The 17,951-nt window shown below is 34.6% G+C and overlaps 2 protein-coding genes across 2 annotated transcripts in view; both read right to left on the bottom strand.

The window, feature by feature from the left end:
* Positions 1-413: 413 nt before the first annotated feature.
* Positions 414-7,768, bottom strand: LOC140744024 (cilia- and flagella-associated protein 184). Its single transcript, XM_073075458.1, has 9 exons — positions 7,613-7,768; positions 6,912-6,981; positions 6,250-6,427; positions 4,999-5,122; positions 4,409-4,555; positions 3,886-4,087; positions 2,417-2,592; positions 1,290-1,394; positions 414-987 (listed from the first exon to the last, which is right to left on the bottom strand). The coding sequence occupies exons 1-9, from the start codon at positions 7,625-7,627 to the stop codon at positions 853-855; spliced, it is 1,152 nt and encodes a 383-aa protein (XP_072931559.1). The 5' UTR covers positions 7,628-7,768; the 3' UTR covers positions 414-852.
* Positions 7,769-12,117: 4,349 nt separating this feature from the next.
* LOC140744395 (uncharacterized) overlaps positions 12,118-17,951 on the bottom strand; it is a 78,302-nt gene continuing 72,468 nt past the window's right edge. The window contains exons 4-7 of the mRNA XM_073075967.1: positions 17,372-17,449; positions 16,533-16,670; positions 16,031-16,127; positions 12,118-15,791 (exon numbers count right to left, since the gene is read on the bottom strand). Of these exons, the coding sequence (XP_072932068.1) occupies positions 15,638-15,791; positions 16,031-16,127; positions 16,533-16,670; positions 17,372-17,449 (467 nt within the window). The 3' untranslated portion in view covers positions 12,118-15,637. The remainder of the gene's footprint in view (positions 15,792-16,030; positions 16,128-16,532; positions 16,671-17,371; positions 17,450-17,951) is intronic.

The following is a 17,951-nucleotide window of genomic DNA, read 5'->3' as shown; positions in this document are numbered from 1 at the left end:
AGAGAGCAGAGTAATACGAATAATGATAAAGGTACAGGACCATCTCTAAACAATATACTATGGTGGACCACTTTGCTAGATTATATTTGATAGGGGTAGAAATTGACCGATCTTTCGTAATTGTCCAATCTTTGGTAATTGTCTGATCTTTTGGATAGATTAATGTTTAACAACGTACCTTAGAATAAAGGTGCCGGATCACTGTTGGTGAAACACTATACCAAAATTTCACGGTGCTGCAATATTTTATTGGAATTCTAAAAAAAGGAAAACACCAAACAAAATATTTAGACAAAACAAGATTTATTTTTTAATCACATTATGCAATTTTTTTACATGCTAAAATAATTATTTTAATTTTAAGTTACTAATACATTGTTTAGCGCTACAACATTATAAAATATATCACCAATAGGGAAGTAAACATTCACCAATGTAACAAAAGTTTAAAAACAACATATAAATTAAATAATATCAATATTACATTATTTTATCGTGACCCGCCATACACAGCCATTGGAACAGTGGGTCCGTCATGTTTCATTTGCATATTATTGAAATATTTAATTCTTTATTTTATTTATGTTAGGTTAGGTTGTTTATATTAGATGATATGGGCAGGACGCGGTCAAATGCCGTCGGGACCTCAAACGAGTGCTACTGGCGTACCCTAGCTCCTGAAAAAGGACGTAAAAGGAACACCGTGTGGTTTTAACCTCTGTCCTCTCTGCTGTCCCCGCGAGAAGAACCCATGCAGGGCTGCCCCACGTGAAGAGAATGTTGAATTTATTGAAGGTAACCAGAGTAAATGTAGAAATATATTGAGGCACTAATTTGTAGCTGATTATATCCCTACATCTGGTCAGTAGGAGTTTCATGTCGTGGTGCATGATGCATTTGCATGCGCTGCCGTGCTCTTCTCAACTCCTTAGTTGTCTTAGAAATCTGTGCTTCCAGAATTTCTTTTCTTGCACGTAGTTGAACTACCTATAAACAAATTAATTCATGCTGTTTTAAATGTACATTTAACACATAAATGTAATATGTGAAAGAATTTTGTATTTTCTTTCTCTACACACAAAACATTGAAGTCTACTTGAAGTAAAAAAACAGCTTTATTGCATCAAATTAGTATTTTTTCTAATACACAGTTCACATAAGTACACATTTAGTATAGTTTCCTCTATATTTCCTTCATATTACAATACAGTACAGAGAACAGATTCGAGCAAGTTATTCGGGTCGGAACATCAATCATCGCAAAAAATACAGGCAATTTCACATTTTACCTCCTCGGTGGCGTTTTGGAAGTCACGCAACAGATCCTTCCTGGTGAGCAGCCCCGCCTTCAGTCGCTCGCCTTGCAACGCCCAGCGCAGTCTGTCGCGACGTCTCTGTGAAACAGAAACAGACGTGGAAATAGAAACAGAAACAGGGAATGTAACAGGTGATATGTTTCTTTTGTTTTGTTTGTTGCTTTTAGTTGTAACACGTAATAGTAAGTTATGTAGATTTAATTATTCTAGTGACAATTTATTTTCTTATTCGCATTAGATAATTATTGTATTCCAGATTTTTATGCTATAAATAGACGAGTGTTTTTTAATTTTTTTTATTTAAATGTCATTGCACTACAATTGTAAGGATTTAGTATTATAGGAGAGAAATCCAGTATAAAAGTAGGTAACAAGAAATATAAATACTGTTTCATGATTTGTTTTATGACAAATTTTGACAAATTTTTAAATTGCTTATTATTTTCAAATGTTTCATATGTAATAAAACTCATTGAATCTTTAGTATCATTTAACTTTACCCATATTTAGCTTTCGTAAAAACCACATTACGTTACATTACATTACATTTTAATTCGTCGATAACAGGGGCCTATACAGACAATAGTCGCTGCCATTATTATTATTTTTTATAATAATATAGGAGTGGCAGACGAGCATGCAGTCCACCTGATGGTCAGTGGCTACTGCCGTCCATGGAAATTTGTAATCAACCCAAGATAGGATTAGATATTCCTACATGAGGTCGGCCACAGATGCGCCTCACACAAATACTCCTGAGGACTAAGCTGGATCGCCTCGGAAAAGTACCACCTTCCAAATATTAATTGTGATCATCATCATCGGCGTGAAAAGCGTAAATAAAATACTTTGCCACAAAAAAACACCTTAAGTCAAGTGGCTCTAGCTTTATGAGTCATGTTAATAAGTATGTCTTTCAACAAAATGGCTTTTTAAGCTACTAAATTCTTCATTTAATATGATAAATAACGTTTTCAAGTAAATCTTTAAAAGATATAAATCACGAAAAATACTAGTCTCCTCACGAAACAGCATCATTTCATTTCTCGTCATAAGAATATCAGCTTACGAACCGATCTATCAAGATCACATTAACTTGCCTTCACCGTACTCAAGTCCTCCCTGGCTCTGAGGCACTCAATCTCCGCGTCGCCGAGATCGCATTCAGTGAAATCAATAACTTCGTTCGTGTGATGCATCTTCTCGCGTATGTGAGCCAAAATCTGGTTGTGTTCGGTGCATTTCGCGCGGTTCCTTATCAGTTCGTCTTCACGTTCTGTAAAATTAAATGTCCATATTGACATATAGATATGCTTGTTGCATTCGTTTTCTTTATATATAATATAGGAGTAAGAGACAAGCATGCAGTCCACCTGGTGGCTAGTTCCGCCCATGGACATCTGTATTCGATCACACATCAGATAAGATATTCCTATCTGAGGTCGGCCCCAGATGCTCCGATACCCCAGAGAACTAACTAAGCTGGAAGGCCTCGGAAAAGTATGTCCCTTACCACACCTTTCAAACTAGAAAACAGCAGCGCTTCACACTGCCGGTATTAGGCAGAAATAGGTGAGGCGGTGGTGCCGCCGGATTTAAACTACAAAGGGTTCTACCACCTTCAAAATATGGTAATGTGATATCCATTACTTAATGGATGGAGGTCTTGCTTGTCCCGCGTGTTTACGCCCCTACGCGCGATACACTCGCACGCACAAATTAACACGCTATCTATAAGCGACTTTTTGCATATGCATATGAAACGATAGGATATAAGTGGCACGCGTGTTTGGGACGCATGTGCAGGCGTGACATAGTAAAGCGCCCTAACTTAGGAAATATTTAGATTTTATAACTTATGATCGTTGAGTTATATTGCAATAAATCTAAATTTAAATAAATCTAATTTACTGCAATTTAAAATAAATTATATAAAATCTTTTAAAAATATTTCAGTGTAATAATTTTATTTAATTAATAAAAGTAAACATCGTCATATTACGCCGTAACTAAATCTAAACATGTGTTGGGTAATCATGCCCCATTCATAACTGATGAAGACATATCTAATTAACTTCCTCAAAGTTGAGTGAACTTGAGGGCACATTACTCACATTCTTCCTTCCTTCCTATCTTCTTAATTAAATAAATTATACGTCATTGTTCCGTGTAATTACTTAGCAGGGAAGATAAGTTATGAAGAATGATCATAATTATTTCATTTCATATATGATGGTAGGTATGAACACTGCAATGTAGGCTCTTTCGATACTTATTAATTTCCCTGTATTGTATTTACACATGTATACACTCAAACATGTAAGCACGCACGCATGCACAAGAGAAAAAGATTAGTCACGTGTATATTCTTATGTTGCACTAATTTTATATTTTTCATTATGAGTTCTATATTTTAGCGTGCTTTCATTTTGTAACTGTATTTCAATCAAAATATTTTAATGCTTACTTGTAATGGTATTATGATTAAATAGCAGTTAAAAGAAGAAAAAGCACAATCGAAAAAATGTACTATTTCGTATGACCATATCTGTAGTGCTGAAAGACAAACCTTCAATCTTAGCCATGAAGTTCTGGTTATCGATGTACAGCTGTTCGTAGTGGGCCACGTAGAGTCCAGGCCCGAGCATCTCCAGCTTACGGACGATCGCGTCCAGCTCTGCCACAGCGTTCCTCACCCTGATGTACCGAAGCCAGAGCCCCGACACTTGCTCAGTCTTCGAGCGTTGCAGCGTTAGCAGTCTTTGGACTGTCTGTAATTTTGCTTATAATATAGGACAAGCAAAAGAGTATAAAGAGACACAATGACTTATCATCAGCTGCCGATACGCTCATGGACATGCGCTTGTACGTATGCAACACACACACACAAACATACACAGTGCTTGGACATATTATGTAATCAATCTCAGATATGATTTTAGTCTTACTTGAGGTTGGTCGCAGATGCGTTACCCCCGACGAAAGTTGAAATTTCTCATGTTAATATTCCTTATTCTCTTTTGAAGAGTTTGCTCTTAGAACAAAACATAGCGTCTAATGTCACTTTTATTAGGCATAATTATGGGATTTACCTTATCTGCAATTGGTTTTCCCTTTTTAGAGTAGATCAAACCAGTGCCTGTGTTACGCTCCAATATCTGAAGTTCATCGAATTTCTTCTCAGCATGCTCCAATTTATCACCGTATTGCGTTTCCACTGCTTGTAATTTGGTTTTTATCTAAGATAGCATATCAAAATAATAATAATAATGATCAGCAGATTAATGAAACAGTAGTTTCAAAAATTTGTAATACCTACCTATATCTACACTTTTTAATTCTCAAATATACAAGTAAAATTTGAATACATACAGTAGGTACATACAGTTACACAAGTAAGTTATACAACGAATTAAATAGTTAAAATATAAGCAAATAGAAAGGTAAATAACTAAATAAGTTAAGATTCTGTGAACTGGCATCATTTAAATTATATTCTTGTAATGTTTGTAATTAAGGATGCCATAAATCTGGTAGGCAACTAAATTTTACCATGAAATTTTCAATTGTAGGAGTAAATAACACCCATTAAATTTTTAATAATATTTTTAAGAAATGATAAATCCTGCCAGCTCAATCATAAGATTGCAAATACACATTGAAAATGGTTAAAAATATTTACATCAGCCATTTCTCGTTCCTCTTTTTCCTTCAATTCCTCATAAGAAAATAGTTTTTGTTGATATTTTTCTTCTAAATCATGTGCTCCCTCTAAGGGCTTTAGAACATGATCAAGTTTTCTCTTTCTGAAATAAACAATTTTATCGGATCTATTAATAACAAACTTAGTTTTCCCATTAATCACTGAACTTATTTATTTTAGTGGAAAAGATAAAAATGTAAGGATTTATATGTATTTTATTATAAAGTTGCTTCCTTCACAGGATGCCTTAGTCAAAAATCCTTCAAATTATCTCCAGTGTTGTCTGTCTATTGTCTTAATTCTTAAGACATTTAATCTGTGACTTATTGGTATTATTTAGCTGTTGCAATGTGTGTTTTGCAGTTATAGTTACAATAGTGCAGTAAAATAGTGGTATTGGAATTGTGAAATAGTATATTTTTGCAGCAAAAATATTGCAGATAAAATGAAATGTACTTAATCTAAAATACTCTCTCTTGCTCGCTTTTAATTTTCTAATTACGTTTAGCTTCAAGTGCATTTTTTGCTTTTTCATGGTATTTGATAACGGTGTCACTACGGAGTCACCAATAACGAGTAAAGCATATGTAATGTTTATAAGTGGCACTTTTTCAACGGCATGATATCGATGTATCGTTACGTTATCCGTTATCATTGTGGGTTCCCCTCAGATAAATAAATCCTTATGTCACTTTAAATTACACTTTTGCATGCAACGTCTAACTGGGTAGGGATCAATCGTGGGAATGATTTGAAAGAACCCTCCGTGGTTCGACTCCGGCGGGACCACAGCCACATCTATTTCTGCCTGATAGCAGCTGTGTTAAACGCTGCTGTGTTCTAGTGTGAAGGGTGTGGAAAGGGACTTTTCCGAGGCTTTCCAGCATAGTCCTCATGGATAGCGGCGCATTAGTGGCCAACCTCAGCTAGAAGAAACGCCTCAGAGTGAAAAAAATTTAGGAAATAATTCCATCATACTGAAGTTCAGGTCAGCTGACACACAACTTAGAAATCTTTTGGGAGGACTGTCAGGTATATCATCATAACTTTTAATACAAATATATAAAAAGTTCGTGATGAGATACGTGCTGGGAATATTTCGCCAAAATTCACTTTTCAACCGCGCTTTTTTCGTCTAAACCTACTTACTCTACATTCGCACATCGTACATCATGAATAAGTTAAAACAATACGTTCGTGAATAAGATCGATACAAGCAATGAATCCTACTTGAAATATTCAGCAAGGCGCCGATGTAGCAAGTTGTTCTTTATCTGCAGCTGGTTACGATCGAAGGCTAGGTCTCTGAACGCTAGTAGGTACTCATCTCTGTTTATTGTTATTGCTGCTGTGCCCACGCCCTGGCCTATCTGACCGACGTCCTCGTTGTCTTCATCGGGAGGAGTTACTGTACAAACAGTTTTACAGACTTATTGATAGAGTTACCTAAATCCACTTCAATTATCAGTGTGGTAAGTACTGATTACTTCCTACTAATATTTGTACCAGCAGAGTTACCAGTGCATTATTTCTTGTAAACTTATTTAGTAGTATACTCGTACTATTCTTGCCGGGCTTTACGTCATTTACATAAACTGATTCCATTGCGAAGAAATTGTTTATTTTTGTGATTTAGACAAAAACAGTACGCCATTGTATTCAAATTTAGATAAGGTAAATATACTGCACCAAAAAACACCTGTGATCGCTTGCACGCCATATGAGGTTAATTTCAGATGTCTATGCTGGATTGAAGGTTTAACTTCAGGACGGAATACCAGTTACATGTAATATCTATACTTTTAACGCCCTTTGAGCTGTACAATAAAACACTTACTAGAAATATAGTTTTTTTTCTATATTCTAAGTATTTTACTTGAGCATTAACTTACCACTAGAACCGCTAGAACTATCCTCATCCTGTTGGATGGTACCTTTTTTTGGATTCTTAATTTTCTTGACCTATAACGGGAATTGGTTAAATATAATTTTAAATTAATTTCTGCCGTAGCGTAGTTTACGTAGTATCTATTAATCTGTGGTGTAGTACTATACTGTAGTATGTAATGTAGTATGTAAGTAATGTAATTAATGCCTAATACATTTTATTTAGTAACAATGATTTCAAAAAAATATGTGAAAGATCTTATATAACTTATATGTAGGCGCTTGGAGAATATGATAACATGTCGGTGGACCTAATATAAGTTAGAGACAATCATCTACCATACGTCGTGGCAATGATCTACTATATATTTTTAAAGGCCTAAAGTTATACTTGTATTACGTGCAACCAGATAATACAATTGTGTAAAAAGAACTATAGCACAAACGTAACGTAAATTCAAAGAACCATTACAGTAACTGAATTCATGTTCATGCCAAAGGTATATTAAAATGCCAGCGTAACTCAGTTGACTAACTAAATATACGTATTATCACAGTAGCGTAACCATCACTCATTATGCCAAGTCAACATGAACGTGAATCCCATTGGGATTTAAAGGCTAATAATAAAAAACACAAGGGTAACAGCGTACCAACCGAATGTCACGTAAACCACATTAATTAAACGAAAGGGATATAAACCTACCTTAGTTTCGGCCATATCGCGTGATCAGCTTGAATTACCGTCTTTATTGATCTGTTTAAGGTTTCCGAAATTATTTTATTCCATTATCTTCACAACATGCAAGAAGGTTGCCAAGGTAACTGTAAACAATTATCGAGCGCTTGCCGATGACGCGATGGAAACTGTTTTGTTGTTGACGTTTCTAAATTAAAATTTTGTTCATGAGAAAATAAATTGATCAGAATTTTAGTTTTTTTTTCTGCATTGATTATTCAAACTGTATTATTAACAGTGTATGTATTACTATAGAATATTGTGAGTAAAGGAATTTGTGGAAATGGTAGTAACTTGGCTGAAAGGTTTTTTGAGTCCATTTCTAAGAGTTAAATTCTATGAGGTTCTATAAAGTTAAAAGTTTCATTAAGAATGAAATCTTTAATTTTAAAATAATAAGTTTTTGTATGTGATATTAAGAAATAAAGTATAAAGAAAATTATGAACATAATTCGTTAATAATTGGTGATGGACCTTTCAATGGACGAAAAAATCTAATTATTTGGAAACAATACAAAAAGAAATACAAAATTTAATATTCTAACTTTCGTTTCAGCGTTGGAAAAATATAACGCAATTAAAAACGAAATGTCTACACGCTGTTGTTCTCGTAAGATTTATCGCAGAATCTCACGGAGCAAACAAAAGATGTTTAATTTTGCCTCAAAATTTTCAGTTCATGTAATTATCTGTCATTCTGACTAAATATCATTATTTTATATATAAAATTCTCGTGTCACAATGTTAGTTACCGTACTCCTCCGAAACGGCTTTACCGAGTTTCACCAAATTTTATATGCATATTCAGCAGGTCTGAGAATCGGCTACTATCTATTTTTCATACCCCTAAGTGATAAGAGTTGTTCACCCTTAACATTTTTTTATTTATATGGCAACACAACGTTTTCCGGGTCAGCTAGTGTTTATAATATATGCCTCGACCGCCAAAAAATGTAATGGATCTAATTTTTATTGTCTTCGAAAATGTCGTTATAAATTTAAATTGTAGTTTTTTTGCGATACTTTATGTATTTACTGTACTGACTTACACATTATAATTATTCAATTGATTTATGACTATTGAATCTTTAGAAGTAGTAACGCAACTTTGATCAGCTACAGGTAGTAGGTACCCCTGTCTTAAAGTAGGTAGTGTTCGATACAGGTGTTAATGGGCCGACAGTAAGCACTACCTTTCAGATAGCGGTGTAAACACATTTGATATTTTAATCGTGAAAAAATGTTTTTAATAAGATTATTGGTAAAAACACAACCTTTACTTAAGCTTCTAATGGACGGGATATGTACATTGAAAGAAAATAATAATTAAAATACATACCCTTTAATAAAGTAATACATAGGGATAAGTATATACCTACGTTTTACGTTTAATTTCCAATTCTGTATGAATTTCATATCTTCAATTTTTAATGTATTAAATAATAAAAATTGAAGACCGGATTACAATTGCCGATTAGATTTTTCTTACATTTGTCTACAGATTGTATTGAAGCGGGTTTTTCTAATTACATTTTGTTTGAAAATTTTCCTCAATGGTATGTGAGGCCCAGTTATAAATTTCTGTAGGCATACACATCTGTCACCAGTTGCTTCATGGCACAATGCTGATATTTTTACAAAATAACAAAACGGACAGACAGCTAGCTGTCTCGATGTCGTAATTCCGGTGTCCGTGCCAATTGAGGATTGATGAATTTCTCGTAAAATGATCTGAAATGTTTGTGGAAATGTAATGTTTATTCTGATAAATCTTGTCAGCGTTCACTTACTTCGCCGAGTTATAAGTTGATCATCGTCAATTTATTACTATTCCCTCGACAAAGCACGGGACTCTCCTTAAAGTAAAGTTGTGTGAAGGGTTTACCGGTCGTGACTTTTGACACGCACTGACCACGTTCGGATTGTAGAATGTACATATTTTTACAGATTTTTTATGGAACTCTCAAACATACAGATTTCCTTACGATGTTTTCCTTCTTGAAAAGAGCAAGTAAATTAATTTTTAATAACTTCGAAAAATGAGAAATGCAAGTCTGGTATTTAAATACTAGACCCGTAACATAAGCGACCAAATATCATGATAACAATACTACTTTAGATTAATATCCATCAGAAAATAGTTATTTTGACTTTATATAACACACATTCATCTTCTCTGTTTTATAATCTTTCTTATATGCTAAATACATACAAAAAGATCTGAAATTAACATTTTATAATGTAATTGTAAATGTGTTTAAAATGATTCAATAGATTGTGATAGAAAATTGCATATTTTATATGTCTTCACACATGATGAAAGCAAGAGAAAAATTTAATTACATTTTTGATTGCAATCTTTAATGAATCATATTTTTATACATAAAGTTCTTTTTTGTCTCTTTGCGACCTGTATGCATGTGTGACACACGTGCATGTGGACATAGGTCCATGTAAGTCCATGTAGGCTCGGCTGCAGTTATTAAATCCCTTTGGATCTAAGAAAAACACATCAGCATAGGAACTACAAGTATTGCATCACGTTGCCCCAATGAATTAATTCCTATAAGGATTACTGGCCAACCTGACGTAAAAAAAATCTTGAGACGCCCGAAGGCATCAGCAATGTTTAACGATTGTTAAAACTTGGACCTCTTTTTGCGTTCAAAGTACGTAAGGACTCTTGGAGCTTGTTCCTTAGAATCAAAAACAAACTAGTTCGTATTTCCAAAGTTGAGTGATCTGGCGACCGATCTACCTTAAGCGTAAATGTTAATTGTGAGGGAAATTATCAATCAATTATGTTATTATACACACGCACACAAGCACTAATATAATATAGCGTCGATGTTATGGATGAATCAAGATTACTTGTTGTAATCCGCTTATATGCTTCATAAGTAGGTTTGTGGCGGCTTAATATCAGAGCGTACCTGTTTTAATTCTGCTAAATATTGAATCCTAGTATTCTGTTTTGAGGAATGTGGTAAAGGTTCACATACATACTTATCCAAGGCACTCCAGCTTAGATCTCAAGCAAGTATTAAATCTTATCTGGGGTTGACGACAAATATCCATAGGCGGCTATAGCCACTGACCGTGTTTGTTCGCTAATATAATTCATACTTTGTGTACCTATGTACTTGTCGATGGACTATTGCGGTGTAAATTTTTTACAACATCAGTATTAAGCGCTTTTGTGTTCACGTTTGAATAGCAGAAGTATTAACGCATAACGTTTCTTGCGTATTTCAAGGATCAGTATCTGTGGTAGATTCCTAATAATACTTGGAATCGTACAGTTAATGTCCACAAACAGCAATGGATACTGTCTAGTGGAATGCATGTTCATTTGCTACTTCAGTATTTAGATGTTAGTCATCATCATCATAACACATTACTGTCCCACTGCTTCGCACGGGTCTCCTCTCAGAATGAGAAGGATTAGGCCATAGTGCACCGCGCTGGCCAAGTGCGTATTCGTAGACTTCACATACCTTTGAGATTTTATTTTTTTATAAATCTCTCAGGCATGCAGGTTTCCTCATGATGATTTCCTTAACCGTTCAAGCAAGTGATAATTAACTTCTAATACGCACGTAATTTTTGAAAAACCAGAGGTGCGTGATTTGAACCTCGGACCCCCCGATCGAGAGGCCGAGTTTCTTAACCACTAGGCTATCACTGCTTTTATAGATGTTAGTGTAAACTAAATACTAAACAAACTAATTAAGTGGTTCAAACAGCGGAGATAGGATTCATTAGCATGACTGGCTTTCCTTCAACAGTTTTTAGGCCGCTAACCTCTGTTGAGGTTGGCAGTGTCACTCGGTCTCTGGGCGGTTGCCAGACTTTCGACAATGCGTGTCTTGAAATAGCTACAGCGAACATAACACGACAATTTTTTCTCCCGAGGAACTCTGAACTCGTATATTGGTTCCGGTACAACTTTCAATAGTCTGCCGTTATTACTTTCGCAGTTCTTATATTGCTGTCCGTTGAAATAAATAATATTGAAGTGTTTGTTTGTTGTCAAAATAACAACTTGTACTTATGAGAAAAAATAATTGTTAAGCATTCTTGTTCGTATGTCTGTTCAGGCTAATCTTACAAACGAATTTGACGGAAATTTCAGTGGCAGTAAGGTGGAGTAATAAGATCTATCTGAGGCTACTTTATTTTGAAACAAGAATGAGGGTTGAGCGTAAAAAAAGTGATATCGTCCGTGTATTTACACTTTTAAATGCGGGTGAAACTGGTCCTAACCAATAGACAGAGAGACAGACTATATTATATTGATAGACAGATGATTTTGGTTCATTTTACTTAAAGATTAACACTTGGACTATGATATTCTATCCCAATACCACAGACCCGTATTTGTTTTGTAGACACAGGTGTGTGCAATACTTGTTTTAGTAAATCGTTATTTTACGTCCCTCGAAACAAAAGAGGTTAAATAAAACAACACATTGGAGCAATAGTGATTTCTTTTAAACTGTGTACATAGAAAAGTATGCACAAACAGGCAGCGAATACAATTTATTGTAACAATAGCTAATCATTCTGCAATAAATATAAATTTGAACTGTGATAGGAAACAATTTACAAGCTTAATAAGGTTATAACAATATTTTAACAAGTACGAACGTACAACACGAATAGATAATGAAAACATCGGAATACTCGTAAACAACGTCACACAATTCACTCATAGAAAACAAATTTAAGAATTGATTCATGCGTACTTGCTGGTATTTTACGTGTAATAACAATTACTTGATGTGAAGTGGACAATTTAATCCAGGATTATGCCACAGGTTCGTATGTACTGAGGTGCGCAATTTCATCAGAACCTGTAGTTGAATACATACCCGTTGCTGGGTTGATGAAAACCCATTATTGATAACCAATCTACGATAGATATTTAACAATTCGTACCTACTAGTACGAGTAATTGTCAAATTTTCATGAGCCCTTCAAGCAAACATTGAAGTTAAGTTACACTTACTTTACTAAAGATTATTGCTTTAACCAAGATTATTATAATTACAGTAGCTTTACAAAAAATTAAATTTGAAATTAATTTAATCAATTTTAGGCGATCAAACGTTCAAGCAATGCTAGGACGTCTAGGTATTTTTCATTAAAATACCATTTAATCATTATTACCTGGTCCCTAAATAAGATAACTATCATTAAAATTCCAATCGTGGGCGAATCATTAAATTATAATAATTTTAGCTTTTGCTTTCTCTGATACTGTAAGCATGAATCATTCTCAAGTAGGAACATTTTGGTGACTATATTATCACTAAACACAGGGCTTTTCACCAAAATATTCCTAACAATTGCTTTCAATAAAACATAACACATTCCGTAATTGTTCGAATAAGAAACAAAATGGATAAAACAATATACTCCTAATAAAGTTAATACGACTATTGTTAATGATCTGACTCATTACCCATAAGACCCTTATATATGAGAGGTAATCCACGTTAGCGACCGTCGACAGAAGTCGTCGTTGGTCAACTATACTCGTAGTATGAGTTTTTACGTTTGCTCTAAAACGTACACCGTTTACGTGTCCGTTGATGCAGCTCTCCAGTGGACCGTATCGGAACTAAAATTGCGCATTATGAGTTTTAAAAAATGAATAATCAATTGAAACGACATTTAATTTTACAAATATAAAAAGAGTGCATTTATATTAAGATTTTTAATTTACGTTTGATAGCATTATAGTTCCGTTTTTGAAACTTATACTGTGAAATTTTAGTTCCGATACGGTGTACGGGTTCGCTGTGTGAGCGAAAACGTAAACAGTGAACGTTTTCGTCTAAACCTAAAAACTCATGTTAAGGACTGGTTACTGTCCACTGTCACTGACGATCGATGACAAAACACGATCGTTACATGCCTACCGTGTTTTGTTGTCATTCTTCATTGTGTCAGTTCACGTACTGTGGCTCGTATGTTATCTGGCCGACATAAATAAAAGTGGGTGCGCACTGAGCTTTGTGCGTTCTAGCGGTGCTTCGCAAAGCGTATCGCTTTCGAAGCCCATTTTCAAGCAAACGCCGGAATACTCGGTGTGTTGCACGACTCTAATTTCTGCGTTATGTCGGGCGGAGCTACCAATAGCTGTGTGGCACACAACCACATCGTTTTAATGTGTGTTGGCCCTTATCATTTCAAAATGTGTTACATACCCATTTACATTTTTAACTATTTTCTGGATAATGGATTGTTATGTGGACTGTTATCGTTAAACAATAACCCATTTCACGAATGGTATAAACATATTTTAAAATAAATTATTATGAGTAAGTGTATGGAAGGTGAATATGATAGTCGCACTCCGTGCGTCTAAAAAGCAAGTGGTTAATCCCTTAGAGTAATAAATCAGATCATTGATAATATTTTAAACAAAATACATTAAGAATATTAAAATGTACTAACAATCAATTAAGAGTTTCTAACTAAGTTGTAAAAGAAACGAGAGTAACATAACACAAAGTCTTTTTTACCCGCCGTCATTATTTGTAAAATCGCACGCACAGTTAACACTTACATAAGTTAAGCCAAAAGCATCTCAAAATTCATCAAAAATCTCAATAATTTGTCATTTTGAGGCATACTTTGGCTCGACTCTGAAGCGAGCGCAATGATTTCAACCGACTTACTTATTGCTTGATCATACTTGTATTTACTAATATACTCGTAAAATACAACAATATTCCATATTCTAATGTCCCAGTCATCTAAAAATAGTTAAAACATCGAAGAGTCAAAAATGTAGATAATATCCCTCTGTATTTTATCTTAAGAACTTATTATAGTATCATTAAATGCTTCGTACAAGTAAGCTTCAGTACGCTTTTGTAATGGTCTTAGGCCTCAATTTACGTAATCCTAGCAGATAAAGTAGAATTTATAACTACACGCGGTACCTCCGTTATGGATTTACTTTAATCTCTACTCTTATTCTCATCAGAATTCACCTTATTTTTATCCTATTAGAGTTCAAAATACTTTCTACTTTCTACCTTTTGGTGTTAATATTCCCTCGCTGAAATAATTTTATTAAGAATATCTTTTATACAGCTCCTTTCCCACAAGCTTCCGTAAATATAGAAAATATAAAGAAATAGGTCACGAAAATAATGATTCTTTATTCTTTATTTTGAATTTATGTTTTACTTTAACATGAATATTTCTATTTCATTCCAGGTAAAGATAAACTAATAATGATAAAACGAGATGTTAAAAGTATTTTGTGAAAATATTAATGCATCTTTTGTAAAATTGTGAGAAAGGTTAGACTTAGATCAATTACGGAATGGATCACTATACATTTTATCATACATCTTATAAAGTTTGACTAGATTCAGATTACAAAATAGGTACTTAAAATACAGTCTAATGGCAGCGAATTTAAAGTTATAAATAAGGTTAAACAATGTAAATAGATGCGACACTAATTAATGTATCTTCACAATGAAAGGACTACACCTATTCATTCTAGCGCTACTTCTACAGGGTGTCGCTTGTGAATTATTTATTACTTTATGGTTATATACAAGTATACAAATTCAACAGCACAATGCAATATAACTAGGAGGGAGAATCTCTCTTGAACCCATAAGTTCTTAGAACACACATAATTTAAATTGGTGTTTCGTGTAATAAATCGCAAGCGTGTAATAAAAATTTTCGCATTAAAGATATTTTTCGATGCTTATAACATTAACAAGGCGTAAAATATAAATTTCGAGAATTACATACAGGGTGTTATTTAAACTTCAAGGTAACGTTATCGGTCGCAAAATGCGGTGAAACAGATTAAAATGTAGAGACTTAATGTCTTAACAATATGGAAGACTTTAGAACATTGTTACAGCTATTGGTCATTTGAGCACTGATCAGCATAGATTTGAGGAAGTATCCATACGACCACAGCAGCCGTTTGGGGGCAGGCCTGAGAGGTCATCGGCCGATGATCGTGGGCTCGTCGGCCATGGCTAGCTCATCAGTGGCCGCCTTGTCGCCTTTTCTTTTACGCGAATACCAGAAGAAGGAGGCCGTGGCGAAGACGTTGACGAGAACCACGACACACGCCAGGAAGAAGCTGATGTGGTAGCTGTTAAAAAAAAAATTGTAAATTGTAACTTCATATAATTTCGTATAAATAAAAGCCAATTGATATGGCTTTGGACTTGGACTTTCATTATTCAGTAAAGGTCTTCTTAGAAAAACGTAAATTTCTGCCAGTTTTTCATGTTTTCTCGTATTGCGTCTTGTATTTTAGATAAAGAAGGTATCTATGTTGACTGGTGGGATAAATAATAGGAGATTTTATAAATAGTCAGAAATACTTACTAATGATAGGCAGCTTCTGGATAAACAAATTTCACGTTCTTCCTCATGTGGTCTACTGTGGACATTGTTACTTGCACCACCACGAACGTGCAAGAAGCTGTTGAAAACAATCTCATTAGAAAATAGTTTAATTATCATATAACTCTAATGTTAAAAGTTATATTGTTTACGTTGATAGTGAGGTTAGGATAGGATGTTTTTATAAGATTGGAGAATAAAATAAGCATGCAGTGCTTGAGATGGTAAGTGGATACTGCTGTCTGTCTTAAACCAACTGCATATAAAACAGAAGTTCTACCTGAAGCCGTTCACTGATACGTTGCTACCCCAGAGGACTGAGATGGTTACCTTATGTATATATAAATCAGCCGGAAATTACACCTTTTCACCGAAATGCAAGAACTCATTAATAGTAATGGGTAGCGCGGTGGTACTTGCTGGTTTAATTGGCTCTACCATTCATTAAGCTGCCATAGGAGAATAATCATAATGATGTACTTACTGCTGATAAAATGAATTCCAGCAGCAAGACGCTTGAACATGTATCTGGGGTTACGGAAGGTGTAGATGGAGAACCCACAGCCCATCGCCATCACGAAGAGGCTGATGATGCCAAAAGAGATCATCGTTCGGACGTAATCTGAAAATACGTAACAAGGTTAGTTTTCAATCCACAGCGGAGGGTAATGTTTTTCAAGCGTATGTATGTCGATTTTTATGTTAGTATAGAAATGATCGTTCATCGGTACGCTCTTCAGCCCTAACGTTCTCAGGATGGAGGAGGAACATATGAGATGTCGTTGGATTCGTATAAATTATGGGAGTGACTTATGCCATATTTTAGGTTTAGATTTTTTTGATTGCTTGATACAGTAACTTTGAAGCAATAATATAATTGGTGACATTAAATTATGCAGAGAAAAAAACAAAATATCGTATCTTAGGGATATGAATAGGTAATCATAGATCGATATTATGGGCAGTGGTTAAGAAACTCGGCCTCTCGATCGAGGGGTCCGAGGATCAAATCTACCAATACGCACTTTGCCAGCGCTGTGGACTATGGCCTTATCCTTCTCATTATGAGAGGAGACCCGTGCCCAGCAGTAATGGTTTGATGATGAGATATTTTCAGGTAATGTTTGTTGTTTAACTCACGTAAGGGTAATTTAGAAAGATATTTGCAATTTCCGTAACTGTGGATGTCGAATATACGAGCGAAGTCATTTGTTAGAAGACCACAAAGTTTAAGGGCGGCATTACATCTTTTACCTAATGTTTGGTTCTATAGGTTAACGGAGATGTATTCTAAACTTTTAAGATATTATATTTTAGACTCACTTGCTATGTCGATGTCGTACGCTAGATCTACTGGCCTTCCATTTTTCATTGCAGGTTGTGCTAAATAGTTTGTGCAATCTGTAACAATAGAATATAAAATGAATTATGACAGCTCGAAACATAATAATATATAAAGATTTTTTTAGTAATTAATCATATGTCACATACATAGTACTTATTTAAATAACACAAAACAATATTGTGATGTGTAGGTAGACTATACATCTTCTCTTATACTGTAGTCTACAACTACAACTGTACTGTGTACTGTAGTTTGTACTAAGACTACACTCTTAGTGCAGAACTCTACAATGCTACAGTGATAGTCTGCAATACTCTACACCCACAACATTTTATCTACTTTGTAAACTTTAACTTTATGCCAAATGAAGCTTTGCTAATACAAATCATTCAAAGCAACAGATTACCTATATTTCTATTTCTGAAACATAATTAAATGCTTTCTTGCAATTCTCCCAGTATTATACACGTACATTGCGTTGTTGGACTAAGATAAAACGACTATTGAGCAAGCACCAAGCTCCGTACCTCAACACAACGTAATTAATCAACGACAAAC

Source organism: Epargyreus clarus, unplaced genomic scaffold (assembly GCF_041222505.1).
Source record: "Epargyreus clarus isolate Ecla_fem2 unplaced genomic scaffold, WU_Ecla_fem_2.2 ptg000008l, whole genome shotgun sequence".
In the NCBI taxonomy this organism is placed as follows: Eukaryota; Metazoa; Arthropoda; class Insecta; order Lepidoptera; family Hesperiidae; genus Epargyreus; species Epargyreus clarus.
Note: the sequence above shows the minus strand (reverse complement) of the source record. Positions and strands in the feature narration are given on the sequence as shown.

What these genes read in the sequence shown, in the direction of transcription:
- LOC140744024 (XM_073075458.1), bottom strand. An exon ending in CTTCATGGCTAAGATTGAAG is followed by an intron (nt 2,593 to 3,885) that starts GTTTGTCTTTCA and finishes TTAATTTTACAG; the next exon opens with AACGTGAAGACGAACTGATA. An exon ending in AGGACTTGAGTACGGTGAAG is followed by an intron (nt 1,395 to 2,416) that starts GCAAGTTAATGT and finishes TCTGTTTCACAG; the next exon opens with AGACGTCGCGACAGACTGCG.